The 22480-nt window shown below is 36.2% G+C and overlaps 1 protein-coding gene across 1 annotated transcript; it reads left to right on the top strand.

Moving 5' to 3' along the window:
• LOC113347391 (NADPH-dependent pterin aldehyde reductase-like) lies at positions 1-3594 on the top strand. The gene is made up of 4 exons (XM_026591036.1): positions 1-473; positions 1114-1307; positions 1393-1565; positions 3164-3594. The coding sequence occupies exons 1-4, from the start codon at positions 134-136 to the stop codon at positions 3231-3233; spliced, it is 777 nt and encodes a 258-aa protein (XP_026446821.1). The 5' UTR covers positions 1-133; the 3' UTR covers positions 3234-3594.
• The last annotated feature ends 18886 nt before the right edge of the window (positions 3595-22480 follow it).

Raw genomic sequence — 22480 nt, 5'->3', positions numbered from 1 at the left:
TTCGAAAATGAGCGCCGGCAGCAGGCGGGCGCAATACCTAGTGTAAACATATAAAAATCCGAAGCCAGTTACAAAATTCCTGTTTCTCACTCTCCTCTTCACTCTTCGCTTCTCTATCTCTCTCTCTCGAAAAATGTTACCGCCAGTACCAAAAACAGTAGTATCAGCGATGAATAAAGCAGCAGCAGCAGCATCTTCATCAAAAACTATACTAATAACAGGTGTAAGTAAGGGTCTTGGTAAAGCCTTGGCTTTAGAAATGGCTAAAAGAGGTCATACTATTATTGGTTGTTCACGTTCTCAGGATAAACTTGATTTACTTCAAACAGAACTCACTTCTTCTTCAGCACAAACTTCATCTCCAATTCGAGAAATTAAACATCTTTTAATGAAAGCTGATGTTAGATCAGATGGTAGTATTGCTGAATTAGCTAGACTGGTGATGGAATCTAAATGTTTACCTGATATTATAGGTAATACTTCCATTTCTTTGCCCTAATTTATTCTTTTTTTTTTTTTGTTGAAACATGTCTGATTTATGGAAATTATTAAATTTTGGAGTTAGCGTTTTGTTTGTTTAGGTTTAGGAGTAATAGAGATCCAACGTCAGTTACAATTTATGGATATAATCTAAATATGGTTTAGGGTTTAGAGTTTTTATGGAATGTTGTTGGCTTATGAATTATGGATTATGGGTATTATTGAACTTTGGAGTCTGTGCTTTGTGCGTTTAAGATTTCTATTTGCAGATTTGGTGCACTATACCATGTAGATGCTCTAAGAACAACTGTACGCGACCCAATGGCAAGTGGGTGATGGGGCACTATGAATTTGGCAAATGCTTGAGTATTCTGACATTTTGTTACAGTTTAGGAATAATAACGTGTCCATGCCATTACACTTTAGGAATAGATATCAAGTATTTGATATCATGGAGGCCTTGTTACCACAAAATTTACAACAAAATAACACTTGTGACAAAGTTTGATAGCTCATACTTCAAAGGATTTTTAGTTCTTTGGTTTGCTTTTGAATACTTTTATTCTCGAATCTCAATAAGTTTGCATTCAATAAAATTGGCCATTACTTCTAATTCGGAGCTCGTTGTTTTAGTAAACAATGCAGGCACAATTAATAAAAACAACAGGATCTGGGAAGTGCCAGCTGAAGAGTTTGATGCTGTGATAGACACCAATATAAAAGGGATAGCTAATATTTTGCGACACTTCATGCCACATATGGTTGAAATCAAGAAAGGGATTATTGTTAACATGTCATCTGGTTGGGGAAGGTCTGGAGCTGCACAGGTATTATACTTGCTTACTGTAACTATCCTTGTGTTTATTGTGTGAAGTTGTTTTATCTGCTTAAGCCTAAGAAATTTTTAAATAGGTTGCACCCTACTGTGCTTCGAAATGGGCAATTGAGGGAATGACCAGATCTGTTGCAAAGGAGGTACCAGAAGGAATGGCAATTGTGGCGGTTAGTCCAGGTGTAGTCAATACCGACATGCTTGCGTCGTGCTTTGGTACTTCAGCATCAGTATATCAGGCACCTGAAGTTTGGTATTCTTCTATTCAATTTGCATCTACTTGGTTTTTAATTAACTTCAAAATTTCTTGCTTCCAAGTATATGCATGTTTGTATTCCTTTACCTGTTGTATCGATTTGATTTCCAAGGGCTTGTGGTGAAAGTGAAACATCAGATTTTCTTGAATCATGTCTCCTACTTAGAGAGTATATTATTTAGTTTCTCCTATTATACCGCGGGTGTGGTTAGATATACAATATATGAGCCATTGCTATTTCTGATAAAATGAGTATGTTAGGAATGAGAGAAGGTCAAGTAAAAACCATACTTTTAGGCCTAGGCTCTAGGACAATATCTAGGTTGAAATTACATTGAGGACCCATAGCCAAAATTGGTGAAACAGTGAAGGAGGAAACATTCTCACAAAGATAAATAGAGAGGAGAGAGATGCAAATAATAATAATTAAAAAAGAAAACGGGTAAAGAGGGGAGAATTAGTGAAGACATGTTTCGGTTGAGAGCTACCTATTTGATCATTATCGACGTGAATGACTCTGGTAAGGATGCTTAAATGTGCCATGGATTAAGGTTTACTGGGAAACTAAATAGGCTAGGAAATAAGAGAAAAAACGGGGTAAAAAAAGTGCAAGGGTTTCCATTGTTCCCAACCCTAACATTTATTTAGGAGTGACTAGTGTTATAATGTTGGACAGTACTGCTTGGACACCACGTTGGGATCTTAGGGCACATGTTAAGCCTTTGACTTCCCTACTCATATTCCAATTTCCTCTGTGGCTGTGAGCGCATTCGTTTAACTGCACACTGCTGCATTTGTTGGTAGGAGGATCCTAGGATATAAAGACATTTAATTACGACTATAAAACCTTAAACCTTAAGACGGATATAGAGATCTTTGCCTTGTTGTTGTAAGTATGTGTAATTAGGTCCATCTACATTGTTCTCTGAGCCACTGAATAGAATTTTTATCGTAATGAATCTTCTATTCTTCTTGGCATTCCCCTATAGTCGTTAAAATGGTTTCTGGTTTCTTGTTCCATTTGAGGTGTAACACTGTAACAGCACTAGAACTCGGTCATCCTTTCATGTTTAAACAACCTTTTATGCAAGAAATATAATATGTAATCTAGACAGGCATCTAATTTATGTCTCCTCTGGTCTGCTTGTTCTGTCAAGTAATCTGTAAAAAAATAAAGCAAAAATCTGTTTAGATACTCTAGAAACAAAATTATGTTTACATCCATGAACTAGTAAACCCACAAACATGTAGTATGACTTATCATTCAGACAGCTTAGAAAGCATTGTTAGCAGTGGGTAGCTGTAGCTGCTACACTAGAAAAAAGCTTTGTTATGTGCATGCAACCATAATATTGTTCTTCTTCCCTTCGGATACAGATTTTAATTTGGTCAATTTTTTCTTTCCTTATCTTGGATTATTCTGTGAAATAACTAACACAACTGATCATTTTTCGACTCTTACATCTTTTAATATGCTTCTTACATAAATGTTCCTAAGAAATACTCATCCTATAGAGTTGTCTGGCAAATCTGAGTCCGTTAGATCGATGAACCTTTTCTAATTCTTTCTGCCTTCTTTAACTTCATTCTACCAGGGCCCCAAAAGCTGCGGCAATGATCCTTAATCTTACTCCAGCAGATAATGGCGCTTCACTCACTGTTTGAAGATCCTCCTTGTTTCAGACATCCGTACATAGGCAGAAGTTAACGTGATTTGAAATTGTCACAAACGTGTAAAGGGAAATGGTGTTGATTCATATAGGGGAGTATCCTCTATTGATCGTTCATATCATGAAGCCCCAGCGGCTGTTTTCTTGTCTGGTTTTTAGGTAGTCGATCAATTATCGAGCATTCATATCATTTGACATCAGTTGTACTTATCGCAGTTTTTTTCTTTTCTCTGCTGTTGTTCATCCCTGCAAAGTGTCCTAGTCAATAATTCGTTGTTGAGCATCTTATGACAATTCTTTTATATGTCTATCACGCAATTGGTATTTGGTATAAAATTCACTTTAGATGGCGGATATGACAGTGTTTTCTTTCTATCCTTGTATATTGTAAAATCGTAAAAAAATACTTAAAACTGGTGAGATAACAAGGATTTATTGACAATTTGACATTGTAGTTTATTGAATTGGATGCCGGATACTTATTATGCTTTTGGTCTGAATTAAAGGTATGCGAACGATTTTTCTATGCAGTTTACACTAGACTATTGCCATTTTGCAATAGTTCACACTTGATACTAAAGTTCATCACCAGGGCCATCCTAAGGAACAAAACAAAGGAAACAACACAGCAAGTAACTGTTATCTTAATCTTGGCACATTCAAACCCGACCAATTTTTGATGTTCTTAATTGTTAATTACGTTCACCCATTTATGACTATTTATAAGTACACCTTGCTTTCAAAATGAGTTAAAGTTTTTATTTGATTGCTTAAATTAAGACATCAACAACAACTTCCTAAGATAGGCAATGGCTCCGAATTGTTCAAAATTAGAACCACAAATATGAAACAATTCCTTCGCCATTATTAGTACTTGAGAAATCTTCCTTCCACTATTAATTAGTCTCTCTGCGTTACATTCTTTTGCAATACTCTTTTCTTAAGTACAAAGAGAACAAGCACAGGCCAATCTTATTCTCTTTTCTCTCTGTCTAAAATATACATTCAAAACAAAATGGATGCAATGAAGATGAGACTTTTTGGAGCAGCCACAGTCATGATCATGGCTGTGGCCGCTGTTCAAAATGTCGCTGCTGCTGATGCACCTGCACCTGGTCCCTCTGGTGATGCAGCTGGTTTGGTTCCTGCTATCTTCGCCTCGGCATCTGCTGTTGCTTTTGCTTTGTTCCTCTGAGAAATGAATTGCGGCTACTTAGATATTAACGGTGGGGTTTAGGTTGGAGGAATCCACCCAACACCCTCTTACGGGATACATGTATTTAATATAACATTGAACAAATACGAGCAAAGAGACCCTGACCTCGAGTAACTCAGTGAATTTGTAATGATATACTGATAATTCAATATAATGCATATTAGTTTTTTCTATGCCTAATTCTTTATTTATTTATTTAATTAATTATGAAACTTTCTATCCGGAGAATTTTATCGACGGAAGGTGATTGCAGGATTCAATGCTACTACAGATAAATTGTTTATTTTGTTACTCAGGTTTTTGCGACAGCTGCAATATAACTTATTATTATTATTGGGCTCCAAACTTTTGGTTTTTAGGACTTTTTTTTCCCGAAGGCAAGGTTATATTAAGAGAAAAAAAATCACACAAAGTGAATACAGTACACAGAACAAGACATTACATAAGCATAATTGTCTCCCAGTTGCTCCATGCAAGGCTGGTACTAACAAAATCCAAAGTATCTTCATCATAAGACCAAAGAACAATCAAGTACTTGACATGGCCGATTAACTCAGCTGTGTTTTTCTTTCTTCCACCAAAAACTCTCCCATTTCTTTCATTCCACAGAGTCCAGCAAATTGCATATTGAATTATCTTCCAAACTGTTAGCAGTATTGTCTTGTATCTGCTTAAAGGTTTTCTATGGGTGTACTTAGTAATTCCAGGATGTACTTTACAGGCTTTCTTTCATAACTGTAACTGTCTTTGTCAGACAGTTTGTCAGTCTTTGCTATATAAGCACAGTCCTTGTGTCTTGTATTCTTTAATAAAAACTAAATACAACTGATCACCGTTTCTACATGGTATCAGATACCAAAGGGGAATATTAAAGTTCCACCATTAAAATTCTGCAATTTTCTTGATCATGTGTCCTTTCTTTTTCAACTTTTCTTGATCTATCATGTCAAGAACAACACGAAACTCAAAACATTTCGCTGCAAATCTCAACACCAACAACACTACTTCGAGAAATGGTGATAATCTCGTTAACAACACCACCAAGTTTCCACCATTATCACCATCTCCACCTCAACAACCACCTCAACCTCAATCACATTCATCAGATCCACAAACTTCTACACCAAAACAATCTGATGTATCTCAATCGGTTCCACAACAACCGCAAATTACTTCACAATTTGTTCAACAACAATCACACATTCCTCAATAATTTGTTCAACCTCAACATTTTCTTTTTCCACCACCACCACAACAACATTACAATCATCATTCTGTTTATCGCTTTACTCCTTTACCATTTCCAAATATCTCTAATTTTGTTTCGACAAAACTCGATGGATCTAACTTTCTAGTCTGGAAAGATCAATTATCTTCAATATTGATCAGCATGAATTTGTATGGCTTTGTTGATGGTTCAATTGAGTCTCAACCTCAATTCTTGATCCATAACAATGTTCCTGTGGTAAATCCAATTTATATTGAATGGCGTACTTTGGATCAATTTTTTTCGGTTTTTGCATCAATACAACTATTTCTCCTTCACTTGCTACAGAACTTTGGGGAAACCTACGGCTCGTGATAAATGCTTTATCTCTCGAAGATCTTCACTCACTAATTATTTTCTAGAAAGTCTCAACTCCGCGGTCAACTACATTCCATTAGAAGAGGTAATTCTTCTATTTTTGATTATCTACATCAGCTCAAATCCATTTCTGATTCTTTAGCAGAAATTGGTGAACCTGTACAAGATGATGATTTGGTTATGTATACTTTGTCTGGTTTGGGGAGTGAATATGCTCATTTCGTTATTACAATTCAAAACTGTGAAGTTCCTCTTTCCTTTGCTGAGTTGAGATCACGCCTTATACATCATGAGCAGTGGCTCAAAGAACATGAAAATGCAGTTTATTCTCCTCTTATAGCTGATCCTAGTAATTCAGCCTTCTTTCCACGCAAGCAAAATAATACTTTCAAGAAACCGCAGTCTTCATCTTCTTATCCACCCAAACCTTCCTCTTATCCATCAAAACCTCCTCCTTCACCTTCTTCTTAATCACATGCTCCTCCTCCTGGCTTTATTTCAAGAAAGGAGAGTTCAACCCTAACCTGACTGTTGATTATGGTGAAATTCCTTGTCAAATATGCAACAAGAAAGGTCATCTTGCAAATAGATGTCATTTAGATACGCACCTTCAAGAAACATCTCTCCTCCAATGCAAAGAGCATTTGCTGGTTTTGAGATATCTTCTCCTTTTCATCCTTGGTGTCATGCTGAGGCAATGACATATCCATCTGCCCCTGGTGAGTCTTCTACGACACACACTGGTCATTGGAGCTGTAATGATCAAGGACCAATCTGGATACCTGACTCTGGATCCACTAGTCATATGACCAACAATACTGCCATCATGACTGATACTGAAGAATTTACTGGTGATGAGCAAGTTATGGTTGGTGATGGTAAGATCTTACCAATTACTTTAACTGGTTCAAGTGTTATAATTCCTTTTAATGGTGCTACTTAATTTGATTTACATAATGTCTTATATGTTCCACATATTAAGCACAATTTACTCTCAATTGCAAAGTTTACTCTTGATAATAATTGCTCCTTTGAATTTTTTCCATGGGGATATGAAATTAAGTCTCTTCCCAGTAGAAAGGTGTTGGCCAGAGGACCTATGCATCAAAATTTATATCCTATTCAGTCCTATGCACTCAGATGGAATGCTGCTCCTTCTGCTTCAGTTATGTCTACCTACAACGTTGATGCTTTTAGTTTTTTGCTGGCTTCTCCATCTATGTGGCATCAAATAATTGGCCATTCAAGTTCTACATTTGTAACAAGCTTCATATTGCAAGTGTTATTCAACTATCCAATAAAGTTTTTGAGTCAGTCTGTACTTCTTACCAACTGGGCAAAAGTCACAATTTACCTTTTTTAGTTTCTCCTACTGAGTCTAGTCAGCCATTGGCTCTTGTGCATTGTGACATTTGGGTTCCTGCACCTAGTTTGTCTCATTTGGGATTCAAGTACTTCATTGTGTTTGTAGATGATTTTAGCAAATATAACTGGATCTTTCCAATGAAGTGTAGATCTGAGAGTCTCAACTGTTTTATGTTGTTTAAATCTTCAATGGAAAATTTATTGGACCTCAAAATAAAAGAATTTCAATGTGATGGTGCTTGTGAGCTAGTTAAAGGATCATTTATACGTTTTATTGATTCTCAAAGCATTACTCTAAGGATATCTTGTCCTAATCTTCATCACCAAAATGGAGCTGCTGAGAGAAAAATTAGACAAATTACAGAGGTGGGTAATACATTATCCTTCAATGCTTCTTTGCGCATAAGGTTCTGGTTTGATTCCTTCTCCAATGTAACTTATCTCATTAGCATAACACCTACCAAATTATTGCAATACAAGAGTCATTTCCAAGTGCTTTTTGGTAAAGATCCAGATTACAAGTTTCTCAAAGTTTTTGGTTGTTTATGTTTTCCACATCTTGCTCATTGTAGACAAGATAAGCTCAGTCCAAAATCTATTGCTTGTATCTTTCTTGGTTATAATTCTTTTCATAAGGGGTATGTGTGTTATGATCCTATTTCTAAGAAAGTGTTTACTTATGTTAATGTTTTCTTCAATGAAGAGGTGTTCCCTTTGAGATCATCTCATGGCACAGTTCATCCTACTACTTCAACCTCAGTTGTTGCTTCATCCTCTTCATCGGCAGAGCATCCTTAGGAGCTAAGTTCATCTTTCCTTCAGTCCACCCCTGCAGATGTCTCATGTTCTGTCGCACTATCCTCAGCCTATAACTGCAGTTTCTTTACCACAATTTGAGGTACCTATTTCTTCTTCTCCAATTTGTACCAGATCTAAATCTGGAGTTCATAAGAAGAAATCTTTGGGTCCAAATTTTGTAGCTTATTCTCATACTAAACATCCAGTTCTCAAAGCCCTTAGTGTTGTTACTAAAAGGAATGAATTCACTGCTCCTAAAACTTTTAAGGAAGCTGCCAAAAATCCTAACTGTGTGGTATCCATGCAAGAAGAACATGATGCTTTGTATTTAAAATAATACTTTTAATATGTTCCTTATCAACCAGGTATGAATATTTTAGGCTACAAATGGGTCTATAGAACTAAACTCAAGTCTGATGGTACTCTTGAAAGGTTTAAATATAGACTTGTAGCTAAGGGTTATCATCAAGTAGATGGAATTTGAAGAAACTTTTAGTCATGTGGTTAAAAATACAACTATCAGGTGTGTTCTCAGCCTTGCCTTAAGTAATAATTGGTCTATTAAATAACTTGATGTTTCAAACGCTTTTCTGCATGGTGATCTCAAAGAGCAAGTCTACATGGAACAACCTCCTGGTTTTGTCTCAGCTGAACATCCCTCTTATGTGTGCAAACTCAAAAAGTCTCTGTATGTACTTAAACAAGCTCCAAGAGCTAGGTATGACAAGCTGAGCTCATTCTTACTCGAATATGGTTTCTTTAGATCTGAAGTTGATCACTCTATGTTCATTTTTAGACAATGAGTTACTCAAATGATACTTCTTGTTTATGTAGATGACATTATTTTAGTGGGTCTTCAGATTCTCTTCTTTCTGACTTTGTCTCTTCCACGAAGACAAATTTTTCTTTGAAGGATTTGGGTGCACTTCATTATTTTCTTGGTATTGAAGATATGATGCAGTCTACTTCAAACTCCATATTGCTTACTCAAACAAAATATTCTTTAGAGTTGCTCAAGAAATTTGATATGTTGGAATCCAAACCCTACAGAACTCCTGTTGCACAAGGAAAAAGAGCATCTATTTATGATGGCACTTCTCTACCTGATTCTTCTTATTATAGACGGATTGTTGGCAGTTTACAATATCTGACACTGACTAGACCAGATATCAGCTTTGGTGTCAATTACATTTCTCAATTCATGCATCAGCCAACTTATGTTCATTTGTAGCTTGCCAAAAGGATTTTGAGATATATGAAGGGTCTCTTGGTTCAGGTATTAATCTTACTGGTGGAGATTGCACTACTATTACTACTTATTGTGACCTTGATTGGGCTGGTTGTCCCGACTCTAGAAAATCTACAGCTGGATATTGTGTTTTTCTTGGCCCAAATTTAGTGACTTGGCCTTCTAAAAAGCAGCCTACTGTGTCAAATTCTTCCACTGAAGCAGAATACAAATCACTTGCAGTGGCTGCTTCTGAAGTCAGATAGGTGTCCTATCTTCTTCATGAGCTACAGTTTGATTGTCAATATCCCTGCACTATTTTCTGTGATAATGTAGGTGATGCTCATTTGTCTAACAACCCAGTCTTTCATGCTAGAACAAAGCATGTTGAAATTGATTATCACACTGTCAGGAGTTTAGTAGCTATTGGTTTTCTTCTAGTTAAGTACATTCCTTCTTTACTCCAACTGGCTGGTGTCTTCACCAAAGGGATTTCCAAGAGTTTATTTTCTACATTGAAGTCCAAACTGATGCACTCTACTAGTCCTCAGTTTGAGGGAGGTTGTTAGCAGTATTGTCTTGTATCTTCTTAAAGGTTTTTTATGGGTGTACTTAGTAATTCCAGGCTGTACTTTACAGATTCTCTTTCATAAGTGTAATTGTCTCTAACAGAAAGGTTGTCAGTCTTTGCTATATAAGCACATTCCTTGTGTCTTGTATTCTTTAATAAAAACTGAATACAACTGATCACCGTTTCTACACAAACATTTATTCCACGTCCAGTCGTCCACGCAAAATATTCACATTCCAAGCATCAAACTGTTACAGTAGAGTATGCGGTAGAGTCCAAGAGATTTTGAAGGCTTTGATGAAGTAATTCCATAACTAGAAAGAGAACGTACAGTGGTCATTTGTTTCTCTGTGAGAGTTACAAAATACACACCGATCGCTCTCTAAATCGACCCCTCTATAGCTTAGTATATATCGTGTTGGAAGAGATTTATGGAAACTTTCCCATAAGATAAAACTTACCTTGTGAGGGATGTTTGGCTTCCACAAATGCTTTTCAAAACTGCACTCTAATATCTCGTAGCAGCGTTTTGAACTGAAGTTGTCCAAAATAATTAAATCGTCTTCTCCTTCGACTAAAATATGAATAGTAAGATCACGCCTTAACAGGTCCTACTCGAGTCGTTCGTTTGCATCTAGATGCCTATTGAAAGTGCAGCTCCATTAATTAGTTCTTGGGGAATCTGCTATCGAAACTTCTTTGTCCTTAACTACCTTATAAACTGCAAGGAATAAATCCTTTAAGCACCCCTCGTTCAACCACTTATCCTTCCAGAATCTAATCCCCTTTCCATTCCGTAAAGAAAAACGGGAGATAGATTGAACTTCCGGAACCATGTTGACGACATTTTTCCAAAAACTTCGGCATTGTGACTGACTATCCACTTCAGGAACCAACAAGTCCTTATTTCTTTTGAATTTTTGGTGAATGATTCTCCTCCATAGGATGTTTTTATGTTTAGAATATCTCCAAATCCACTTGACCACTAAAGATTGATTAGTTTTGCGTAAGCTTCTCACCCCTAACCACCATTTTCATTTGGCATGTATATCTTATTCTAAACTACCCACACCATCTTTTTTCGACCCTCTACAGCACCCGACAAGAAATTTCTCATAGTTCTTATCATTATTTTCTCTAGGATCACAGGCAAATGAAACAAAGACAAAAAATAGATAGGTAGACTAGCTAAACAACTCTTTATTAAGACTAATATACCTGCTTTATTCAAATTCCTTTTCTTCCATGGTGCTAGTTTTTCTCAATTCTTAGTAAGACATGCTCCCAAACCGTAGTACTTCTCCAATGAGCTCTGATTGGCATACCAAGATAATTAAGTGAAAGGAAGCTTTTCTGTCTTGCACCCTAGTTCTCTTTCAAGAACATTGATAACCTCTTCAACACCTATACTAATCATGGTACTTTTCTACAAATTCAACTTCAACCCAGTAAGATTTTCAAAAACCTCTAAAATAGTTATTAGTCTTCTTATTTCTTCCACACTTGCATCAATAAAAATAAGTGTATCATTAGCAAATCGAAGATGACAAATAATAGTACCTTGTTCCACCACTTGGAAGCCAGAAATTTTCCATCTCTCAACAGCATCGTTAATCAATTTAGAGAGAATTTCCACCACCAATAAGAACAAATATAGAGATAACGAGTCACCTTGCCTTAACCCCTTGCTAGGTTGGAACTTCTCCGTAGAACCTCCTGAAAAAGCGGGGGTCTAACAACACCACCCAATATTTCGCTTAGCAATATGTACGGACTAACTCCAATATACTTTGCTAGAGAATCAACTAGACAGTCAGACTCAATCTAGATTAAAGTATATCGACGAATTAATATCTCTCTCTCTCTTGATTTGATCTTTACTCAAGCTAATAACAATCAGCGAGTCTTTATCAAATACAAGGAATAACTTGGATGGTACCAAAGACCAATATCCAAGGATCAATCAATATCAATCAACAACCGAAGGTTGGATTTCCAATTGATGATCTAACATACAACCTGTATTATTTCAATTATAAAGATAAAACAATATAATGCGGAAAAGAAATAACACAGACACCAAAAATTTTGTTAACGAGGAAACCGCAAATGCAGAAAAACTCCGGGACCTAGTCCAGATTGAATACACAATGTATTAAGCCACTACAGACACTAGCCTACTCCAAGCTAACTTCGTACTGGACTATAGTTGAACCCCAATCAGTCTCCCACTGATCCAAGGTACAGTTGCACCCCTATGCCTCTGATCCCAGCAGGATACTATGCACTTGATTCCCTTAGTTGATCTCACTCACAACTAAGATTTGCTACGACCCAAAATCGCAGGCTTTAACAATAAACAAATCTGTCTCCCACAGAAAAGCTATCAAAGGATAAATAGGATAAATCTGTCTCCCACAGAAAAACCTTAAAGTTTTTGTTTCGTCTTTTGATATATAATCAAGGTGAACATAAACCAATTGATAATCCGGTCTTATATTCCCGAAGAACAGCCTAGATTAATCAATCACCTCACAACAATCTTGATCGTATGGTAGCGAAACAAGACGTCGTGGAATCACAAACGATGAGACGAAGATGTTTGTGATTACTTTTATATATTTCCTATCGGAGAACTCTCACGATCTCAAGTCAATCAATCTGATTGTACTCGTACGATAGAAGATGCAAGATCAGATCACACAACTACGATAAAAGTAGTATCGGTCTAGCTTCACATTCCCAATGAAGTCTTCATGTCGTTAACCCGGTTCGAGAAAAGAAAACCAGAGGTTTAAAAGAGAATTGACTCTAGATTACAAACTAGTATCACACGTACGTGTGGGGATTAGTTTGTAGAGTTGCTAGATATCCCCTTATATAGTCTTTCAAATCAGGGTTTCGCCTTGCTCACAAAGCAAACGCTATCCATCGTTAGATGAAAACCTGATTTAGATTCAAGCTAATATATCTCAACCGTTAGATCGAAATCTTAGCTTGTCATACACAAATGAACTGCACGCTTCTAGGTTTGTAAACCGTACCCAAACGTGTACATTTTTGGTTCAATAATAGTCAACCAAAAGGTTAGCCATTTGAGCATTTCATACCAACCACTTTCTTCTTCACCATAAGTAGTTCAAATGACTCACATGAACTAGTTAGAGAGTTGTTCAATTGCAAGGAAATCCCATGTACTACACAAGACACAATTGAAGTAAAGATGATATGATTCACATGAATCGGTTCATGAAATTTATAGCCACGGTTTGCAAAAGCATTCCTTAGTCTTTATGAGATAAGTTCAGAAATCATCTTTAGATATATAACCTATACAAGTTCGCAGACTAGGTTCGCGGACTTGAAGTACTGGAAAGAGTTTCCAAACTCCAACAGAAATTCTCGGGTTCGAGAGCTTCGCTGGTTCGCGGACTTGGCTCATGCAACACAGTTTGATAACTCAGCAGAATTCTTGGGTTTGAGAACTTCTGCAGTTCGCCGACTTGGTACTAGACGATTTCCAGCATGGAACTTATGCACATATATGTCTCCACAACATACTTATGTCCACTATGGTTATGTAATCTAAACTCTCATTCCAACCATTGAAACATTCTTAGAGGACGTTATACAGTTGTTACACTATTTCTCGTCAAAGCAATTTTCAAGATGATCGAAACATACATGAGTTGCATCACTAGGTAAAGAAAAACATGATCGAAGCGAAACGCTTACCAACACATATTTCGAGATATAGATAGGCGAGGTATACTCGGATCGAAATACCAAATGTGTATAATCTAAGTTTATATATATAGTATACGACTTTTGTCTCAAGAAGTAGTAGATAGAATAGATATACTTTTGAGTGACAGATAAGTTCAAGTCTTCACATACATTTTAGTCGAGAAGTTCCACCGGTTCCTTGAGTAGTTCTTCCAATTGTATGATGAATCGTCATGAAGTCCTTGAGCTCAACTACACTTCCTACAAGGCTGAATGTCTCATTATAATCCAAACCTGCATGATAGTGAAACCCCTTTGCCACTAGTCTAGATTTGAACTTATCTAGTGAACCATCTGCATGATACTTAATTCTGTAGACCCACTTGCATCCTACAATATTCTGACCAGGTTCAGGCTTTCACAAGAGACCAAGTGCTAGCATTCTTTAATGCATTATGTTCATCTACCATAGAAATATTCCATCTGGGATCTTTGATTGCCTGTGTAAAACAAGTTGGAGTGATAGGAATTGTGGACTTAGTAAAGAAGCCGGAAGAAGATGTTTGGTGGAAAAGCACATCTTTGACTTTGTAATACCAGATTTACCTCTAGTCTGCATAGAATGCTCATTGTGAACCATAGGAGAAGGTTGATTAGGAACAGGAGGTGAAGTGGTTGATGAAACTGGTACTACAGTTGAATCTAATGAAGTACCTAAAATGTCAGTAGATTGAGTGGGTGAATGATGAGCAGGAGCTGTGTCAGTAAAGTTCTTTGCAAAATTTTCAGAGCATAAAGCTGAAACTGATGTGGGAACTGATACTATAGAATTAAAAACTATATGTCTTGAAATATAGACCTTGACAGAGACTGGATACAAACACCTATACCCCTTCTGCTGAGAACTATACCCAATAAAAATACAAGCTGCACTTCTTGGAGCAAGTTTATTTGAAGCATAAGGTCTTAACCAAGGATAACACACACAACCAAAACTTCTTAAAAAAGAATAATCAGGAGTCTTACCAAATAACTTCTCAAAGGGAGAAAGAAACTGAATGTTCTTTGTGGGTAGTTTGTTTATAGTATCAGTGATGAAAGAATCAATCCAAAATGAATCAGGAAGATTGACCTGTATAAGAAAAGTTCTGACAACAACCAGTAGATGCATGTGTTTACCTTCAGCCACTCCATTTTTTTTGGAGGTATATGGACAAGTGAAATTATGTTTGATTCCATGGAGTTGAGTAAAGGTTGAAACCTCTTTGTTAATAAATTCTTCACCGCCATAAGTTCTTATAGTAACTATCTTAGTGGATAATTTATTCTCTATTTGAGTTTTGAAGGTAAAGAAAATAGTCTTGAAATCATACTTATCCTGAAGTGGAAATAACCAACAAAACTTGGAAAAGTCATCAATGACATTAACATAGTAGAGATATCCATTGTTGGACAATACATGACCAGGTCCCCAAAGATCCATATATAAAATTTCCAAAGGCTTGGAAGTACTAGAATTAGAAATGCTAAAAGGAATTTTATGAGAATTTCCTAACTGACAGCACTAACAGAACAGTGGTGTTTTATTACATTACAATCAAAATGTTTACACACTTTTTGAAGGGTTTGAAATGATGGATGAGCCAATATGTGATGCCAGATAGCTAAAGTAGCTTTACTGATGTGAAGGACTTGAGGCGGTAGGTGAAAGTTGATTGGATGCAACCCATTAACATGAGGGCCCTTTAACAAAATCTTCCCAGTTTGAAGATCTTGCACAGTGTAATCAGATGGAGAAAAAGTAATGGTACAATGATTATCAGTAGTGAATTTGTGGACTGATAAGAGGTTGTGAGATGAAGTAGGTACATGTAAAACATTTTGAAGTGTAAAATGCTTAGTAGATGTGGGTAAAGATATAGAACCAGTCGAATGAATATCCATACCTTCTCCATTAGCTGTCTGAATATACTCATATCCATCATAAGCAGTATAATCTTCAAAATTGGAACTGTCATTAGTTATGTGATGATTTTCTCCACTGTCAGCATACCACGGATTCTCACCAAAAATATTAGTTGCAGCCAGCATAGCTTGAAGATTTTTTTGTGGTGATTTCCCTTGATAAGCAAAGTTAAACCTATTTGAACATTCGGGAGCTAAATGATCAACATCACCACATATATGACATGGAATTTTCGCAGCAGAAACCATAGATGCATGAAGTGTAACTGAAGTAAAAGTTGGAGCAACATATCGAAATGATGATGAATGAGAAGCATCTCTATATGATGGATGGAAAGGTCGTTTGCTTATGTAATTAGGACTACGTCCACCTCTCATAGCAGATTGAGGACTACAAAATGAATATGAAGATGGTTGGTAATTTTTGTAATTTTTATGAACTAGAAAAGCCCCATTCTCAGTATTGACAATGATAGACTTAGATCTAGTAGACAGAACAATTTCTTCACTAAGAAGAAGATTATGCAATTAAACACTAGTGACTGGTGGATACCTTACATGAATTGACGTAGCGAAAGCATAAAATGAAGATCTCAAACCTGATAATGTTGTTACCATAATTTTTGTATCACTTACAATTGATCCTGCAACATCCAAAGCATCAACAACCTTCTTTATTTCTGGAAGATAATTGGTGATAGAATCATTTCCAAGGAAAATTGACTGCACTTTGGTACGTAGATGAATGGTGTGAGTAACAGAAACTTGTGAGAACCAAATTTTAATGTTCGTCCATAACAAAAACGCAGAAGTCGCACCAGGAAAGTAAGGAACAACATTTCCAGACATCGTAGATAAAAAAGCGGGGGTCTAACAACACCACCCAAGATTTCGCTTAGCAATCTGTATGGACAAACTCGAATATACTTTTAAGAGAATCAACAAGACTCAATCAGTTAAAATTACATCAACAAGTTTATATCTCTCTCTTGTTTTGATTTACTCAAACTAATAGAAATCAGTGAGTCTATAATCAAACACAAGGAATAACTTGGATGGTACCAAAGACCAATATCCAAGGATCAATCAATGACAATCAACAACCAAAGGTTGGATTACTCTAATTGATGATCTAATGCACAACCTATATTATTTAAATTATAAAGATAAAACAATATAATGCGAAAATTAAAATAACACAGACACCAGAAATTTTGTTAACGAGGAAACCGCAAATGCAGAAAAACCCCGGGACCTAGTCCAGATTGAACAAACACTGTATTAAGCCGCTACAGACACTAGCCTACTCTAAGCTAACTTCGGACTGGACTGTAGTTGAACCCCAATCAATCTCCCACTGATCCAAGGTACAATTATGCTCCTACGCCTCTGATCCCAGCAGGATAATGCTCACTTGATTCCCTTAGCTGATCTCACCCACAACTAAGAGTTGGTACGATCCAAAATCGCAGGCTTTAACAATAAACAAATCTGTCGCACACAGACAAGTCTATCAAAGGATCAATATGTCTACCACAGATAAGCCCTAAATATTTTTTTCCGTCTTTTGATAATAATCAAGGTGAACAGGAACCAATTGATAATCTGGTCTTATATTCCCGAAGAACAACCTAGATTAATCAATCACCTCACAACAATCTTAATCGTATGGTAGCAAAACAAGATGTTGTGGAATCACAAACGATGAGACGAAGTGTTTGTGATTACTTTTTATATCTTGCCTATCGGAGATATCAATCTTAAGCCAATCAATATGATTGTACTCGTACGATAGAAGATGCAAGATCATATCACACAACTACGATAAAAGTAGTATCGGTCTGGCTTCACAATCCCAATGAAGTCTTTAAGTCGGTTAACCCAGTTTGAGAAAAGAAAACCAGAGATTAAAGGAGAATCGACTCTAGCACGCAAACTAGTATCACACGTAAGGTGTGGGGATTATTTTTGCACAATACTAGATGTCTCCTTTATATAGTCTTTCAAATCAGGGTTTGCAATGAATGTTATCTTAGTAAAAAAGCATTCAAGATTCACCGTTAGATGAAAACCTGATTTAGATTCAAGCTAATATTTCTCAATCGTTAGATCGAAAACTTAGCTTGTTACACACACTTGACAATGCATGCTTCTAGGTTCGTTAACCGTACCCAAACGTATGCACTTTTTGGTTCAATAATAGTTAACCAAAAGGTTATCCATATGAGAATATCATATCAACCATGTTCTTCTTCACCATAACTAGTTCAAATGACTTCAAATGAACTAGTTAGAGAGTTGTTCAATTGCAAGGAAATCTTATGTACTACACAAGACACAATTGAAGCAAAGATGATTTGATTCACTCGAATCGGTTCATGAACTTTATAGCCACGGTTTGCATACTGCATTCCTTAGTCTTTATAAGTTTAAGTTCAGAAATCATCTTCAGATATGTAACCTTTCTCAAGTTCGCAGACTAGGTTCGCGGACTTAAGCAACCGGGCAGAGTTTACAAACTCCAGCAGAAAATATCGACAAGAGACCTTCCGTCGGTTCGCGGATTGGGTTCGCGGACTAGTTTAGTATGTCAACTCCAGCAGAATTTCTCGGGATGAGAAGTTCGGCAGTTCACGGACTTGGCTTACGCCATTCTTCCGGTTTCTCTTGATCAACAAAGTTCGCAAACTTTGGTTCAAGGAATAGGACTTATATATAAATGTGTTTCCACAACAATGTTTATGTCCACCAATTGTTATGTAATCTAAACTCTTATTTCAATCATTGAAACATTCTTAGAGGACGTTATTGATTGTGATTTTTGATTGTGATTGTAGTAAATAGGATTCGTTTCATACTTGTGAAGGAAATGGAATTTTTAGATTTACAAAAAAATATATACAAAAATATTAACAATGGGCGAGAGGTACTGGGACTAAGGATTTAGCCGAATTCACTACACAGGGTTCATTCATAAATTCTTTGACAATTTAAAACTCAATAAAATTAACATGGACTCTGATTTTGCCAAGATAGATTCTCAAAACATCGATTGTAAGTCCTAAGCATGATGTATCAAAACACCTAAGCTAAGCATACATCATCAAATTAAATAACAACCAATTAATTCAAATCATATTTCAATTTTAAATTAATGCAAAAGTCATAAAAAAGAATAAAATAAATTTACCCGTGTATGTAATTCACCCTCCTCCATCGTCCCAGTGTTGGGTTTAACTCATCATGATAAAAACACGCTCAAAATATTTATTTATTGCTCAAATGGTGTTTACAATGAAGAGAAGAAGAGAAAATGGTGTAAAACTGTAATCTGCGACGCACAAAAAGCGTCACAGAATGAACGATAAAAAACAAGTGCTGCTGCTGTTTAGACTGCACTGCGACCCACGGCTGTGCGTCTTAGACACTGTTGATAAACCACTGTCCTTGCGAGTCTGTTCTTCTTGTTCTTGGTGTTCTTCATCATCAGCAGCAGCAGAAACAGAGTTTCATCAACTCGTGATTTCTGCTTCTCTCGACCCCAAACTCTCGACACCCATTCTCTGTGATACCAGAAATCTATTTATACTCCTCAGCCTCATTTAATCACGCCATAACTCAAGATAATTCTCTCTTTACTCGGCTTAAAGAGAAAATATTTTTTGGATATTTTCTTCCTTTAATTAGCTCTCCACGCGCTGAAATGATGTATAAACACTCCAAACATGATCTTACATGCTGTAGAATTGATTCAACACTCTCCAAACACATGAGTACACGTCTAAATTTGATGTGATCGTGTGATATTCATTTCTTGAACGTGCTTCCTGATTTCTTGATTTCGATGATTCCAGCCAATTATGATCGATCCTAACACCCAAAATGTCTTCCTCTATCCATATCACAAATACCCATTGAAAATCAGAGGTTTAATCGAACTCTAACCCCTCCAAAAATCGATCGACCCAACTGCCAGTGAGAAGAAATATTTTCCCGCCTTTTTCCAAAATTTGAATTATGAGAAGAAAAGTGTCCTCCCCCTAATCCTGTACGGGTGTCCCTTTAGCATTTGGGGTGGAAATAGTAATTTTTCTGGGTTCCTCCGGTACATTTCTGGGATGCTTCTGGTGCATTTCTGAGGTGCCTCCGGTACATTATCCTGGGGTGTAAAACACTACTTTTTTAAGCCCATTTCGCCGCAAGGGCTTATTTCTCTAAAATTTCTTACAAAGACATAAAATAACACAATAAATACAAAATCGAGCACTAACAATACATACAATTGAGACATATTAGACACATAAATGTGTCTATCAGTTATATAGTTGTTACACCATTTCTCGTCAAACAATTTTCAAAGTGATTGAAACATATCATGACTTTCGTCACTAGGTAAAGATAAACTTGATCGAAGCGAAAAGCTTACCAACACATATTTCGAGATATAGATAGGCGAGGTATATTCGGCTCGAAATACCAAATGTGTATAATCCAAGTCTATATATATAGCATACGACTTCTTGTCTCAAAGAGTAGGAGATAGAGTAGATAGACTTTTGAGTGACAGATAAGTTCAAGTCTTCACATACCTTTTTGTCGAGAAGTTCCACCGGTTCCTTGAGTAGTTCTTATTCTTGTATGATGAATCGCCATGAAGTCCTTGAGCTCAACTACACTTTCTATCCTAGTCCGAGACTTAGCTATAATAGACTAGAAATCAAGACTTATAGTTTTGATCACTAACATTGACAAACATGCTTGAGATAGCAACGCCTGCGAGTTTGACCGAGCAGTGCTCTAACAATCTCCTCCTTTGTCAATTTAGTGACAAAACTATCAATACATATGGAATACAAAAAAGATAATGAAACTTTAGTAGCTCCTATTGCATAAGTCTAATTCTTCAACATTCCTTGAAATCTTCGTCCTTCCAAGTACTCCAATGATCCCAAAGTTTGTAAGTTTAGCATCACCGTTGTGTAAGATCCGTAGCTATAACAATGAGAGAACTAGAGATTCTCAATCATCATTATACAGTGTCATGGTATTACTACACAGTGTGAAAGTCCAATTGTATCACAACTTCAACAATAATACTATGGTGATATGTATCACTCCCTCTTAGTCAATACTCCATTTCGATCATGGAAACCACTCCCCCTTACACAATGATCCGAAAACCATATGTATTTGTAGTGTGAACTACATATTAATTCTCCCCCTTTTTGTCAATAAAATTGGCAAAGATACAAGAACGGGATCATAATGAAATTTTCACAAGAGACATTTCATGACTAAAAGAAAAGACGCACATCATCTTAATTTAGATGCAATCATATAGCCGAAGATAATAGCATTCATCTAGGAGTTTAAAGATACAAGATAACCCCTCTAAAATTCCACAGCCGCACACCCCTCAGGATATAACCATTAAGCACAAGTTCAAAAGAACTCTCCCCCATTTGATGTCATTCCCAAGGGAACAACAAGAGCGACCTTAAATTCGAGAGAAAAGAAGGATTTTTATTGGACACCGAAAACCATGATAAGTGATTTTCTATATCCAAAAAACTCAATCAAATTAATCACAAGTAAACTCATGATTAATTTAATCAGAATACGCAATCAAATTAAACACACAAGGTGATCAACTTAATTGTTTATGCTCAACATAAGTAAACTTACGGAACATATGACTACCAAAACCATTGGAAAATGATTAGGATGGCCATTCGTATACTCGACACAAGAAAAATCTTATGGAATATATGAAATCTCAACTAGACTAATTACAAGAGAACCCATATTAATATAATTGGAATACAAACAACCAAACTAATCACAAAAGTAATCAATTTAATTGTCTTTTGTTTTGCTCGACATAAGAGAACTTACAGAGCAAATAACTAAATAACCAAACGAGATGATTAATTTAGTTCACAAATGCTCAACATAACACACCTTATGGAACAACCAACCAAGCTAATAATAAACTTAGTCGTATCGTACTCAACATAAGACATATTACGGAGCCTCACAGTATTTCATAGGATATGAACCAAATAAGATCAATAATGTGAGATACGCAAGGATATATTCTATTTTCAATCATTATTTGCATAACAATAATAGACTTTATCCTTGTTCACAAAAGATTCTAAACTATCTTTCATAAAAGAATTTACAATATAGTCTTAACTTTTGTGTTTGTCAAAAGTCTATTCATCCTTAAATCAATACATGAATATCGATCATGAACGACTTTACTTTTGACAAAATATGGGACAACAAAGTTCACGGACGTAAATACACAAATCCCATAAGCATTGCAATATAACAAACCATAAGATTAAATATTGCAAACCATCATCCTCCAAATAATTTTAGAATTTTAAACCAAATAAACCTAAAAAATAATACAAGAAGATGAAAAATAATAGTTATATGTACTCACAATCATCGCTATTCAAAGCACTAGTTATTCTTCCAACTAAGCCAAAAAGAAGACATACTAGGCATCTAAAGATGACAAGCTAAAAAGAATCGGACTCCATCGTTTCCCTGACAGCGAACAAGGATATGGGCAGTACAGGATCCTCAAGAGATATGGAGTCTTCAGGTTTGTGATCGACAGCCTTCTCTGCAACATTAGAGAGATGATTCTCTTTACGAAGATCGTTGATTTGATATTTTATGAGGCCAAGGTCAGACACAACCTTTTCCAACTCAATTTTCACTTTATCAAGATCTTTTAGAGTGTCAACAAGCTGTTGTTTTGCTTCCCCAAA

The sequence above is a fragment of the Papaver somniferum genome, chromosome 2 (assembly GCF_003573695.1).
Source record: "Papaver somniferum cultivar HN1 chromosome 2, ASM357369v1, whole genome shotgun sequence".
Lineage (NCBI taxonomy): Eukaryota > Viridiplantae > Streptophyta > Magnoliopsida > Ranunculales > Papaveraceae > Papaver > Papaver somniferum.
The sequence above is the reverse complement of the archived record's forward strand: the minus strand, read 5'-3'. Positions and strand labels throughout refer to the sequence as shown.

Bases quoted from the DNA above. Each gene is read 5' to 3' on its own strand.
- LOC113347391 (XM_026591036.1), top strand. From the start codon at position 134: ATGTTACCGCCAGTACCAAAAACAGTAGTATCAGCGATGAATAAAGCA. The intron at 1,308-1,392 runs GTATTATACTTG...ATTTTTAAATAG, and splicing joins GAAGGTCTGGAGCTGCACAG to GTTGCACCCTACTGTGCTTC. The intron at 1,566-3,163 runs GTATTCTTCTAT...TCATTCTACCAG, and splicing joins TATCAGGCACCTGAAGTTTG to GGCCCCAAAAGCTGCGGCAA.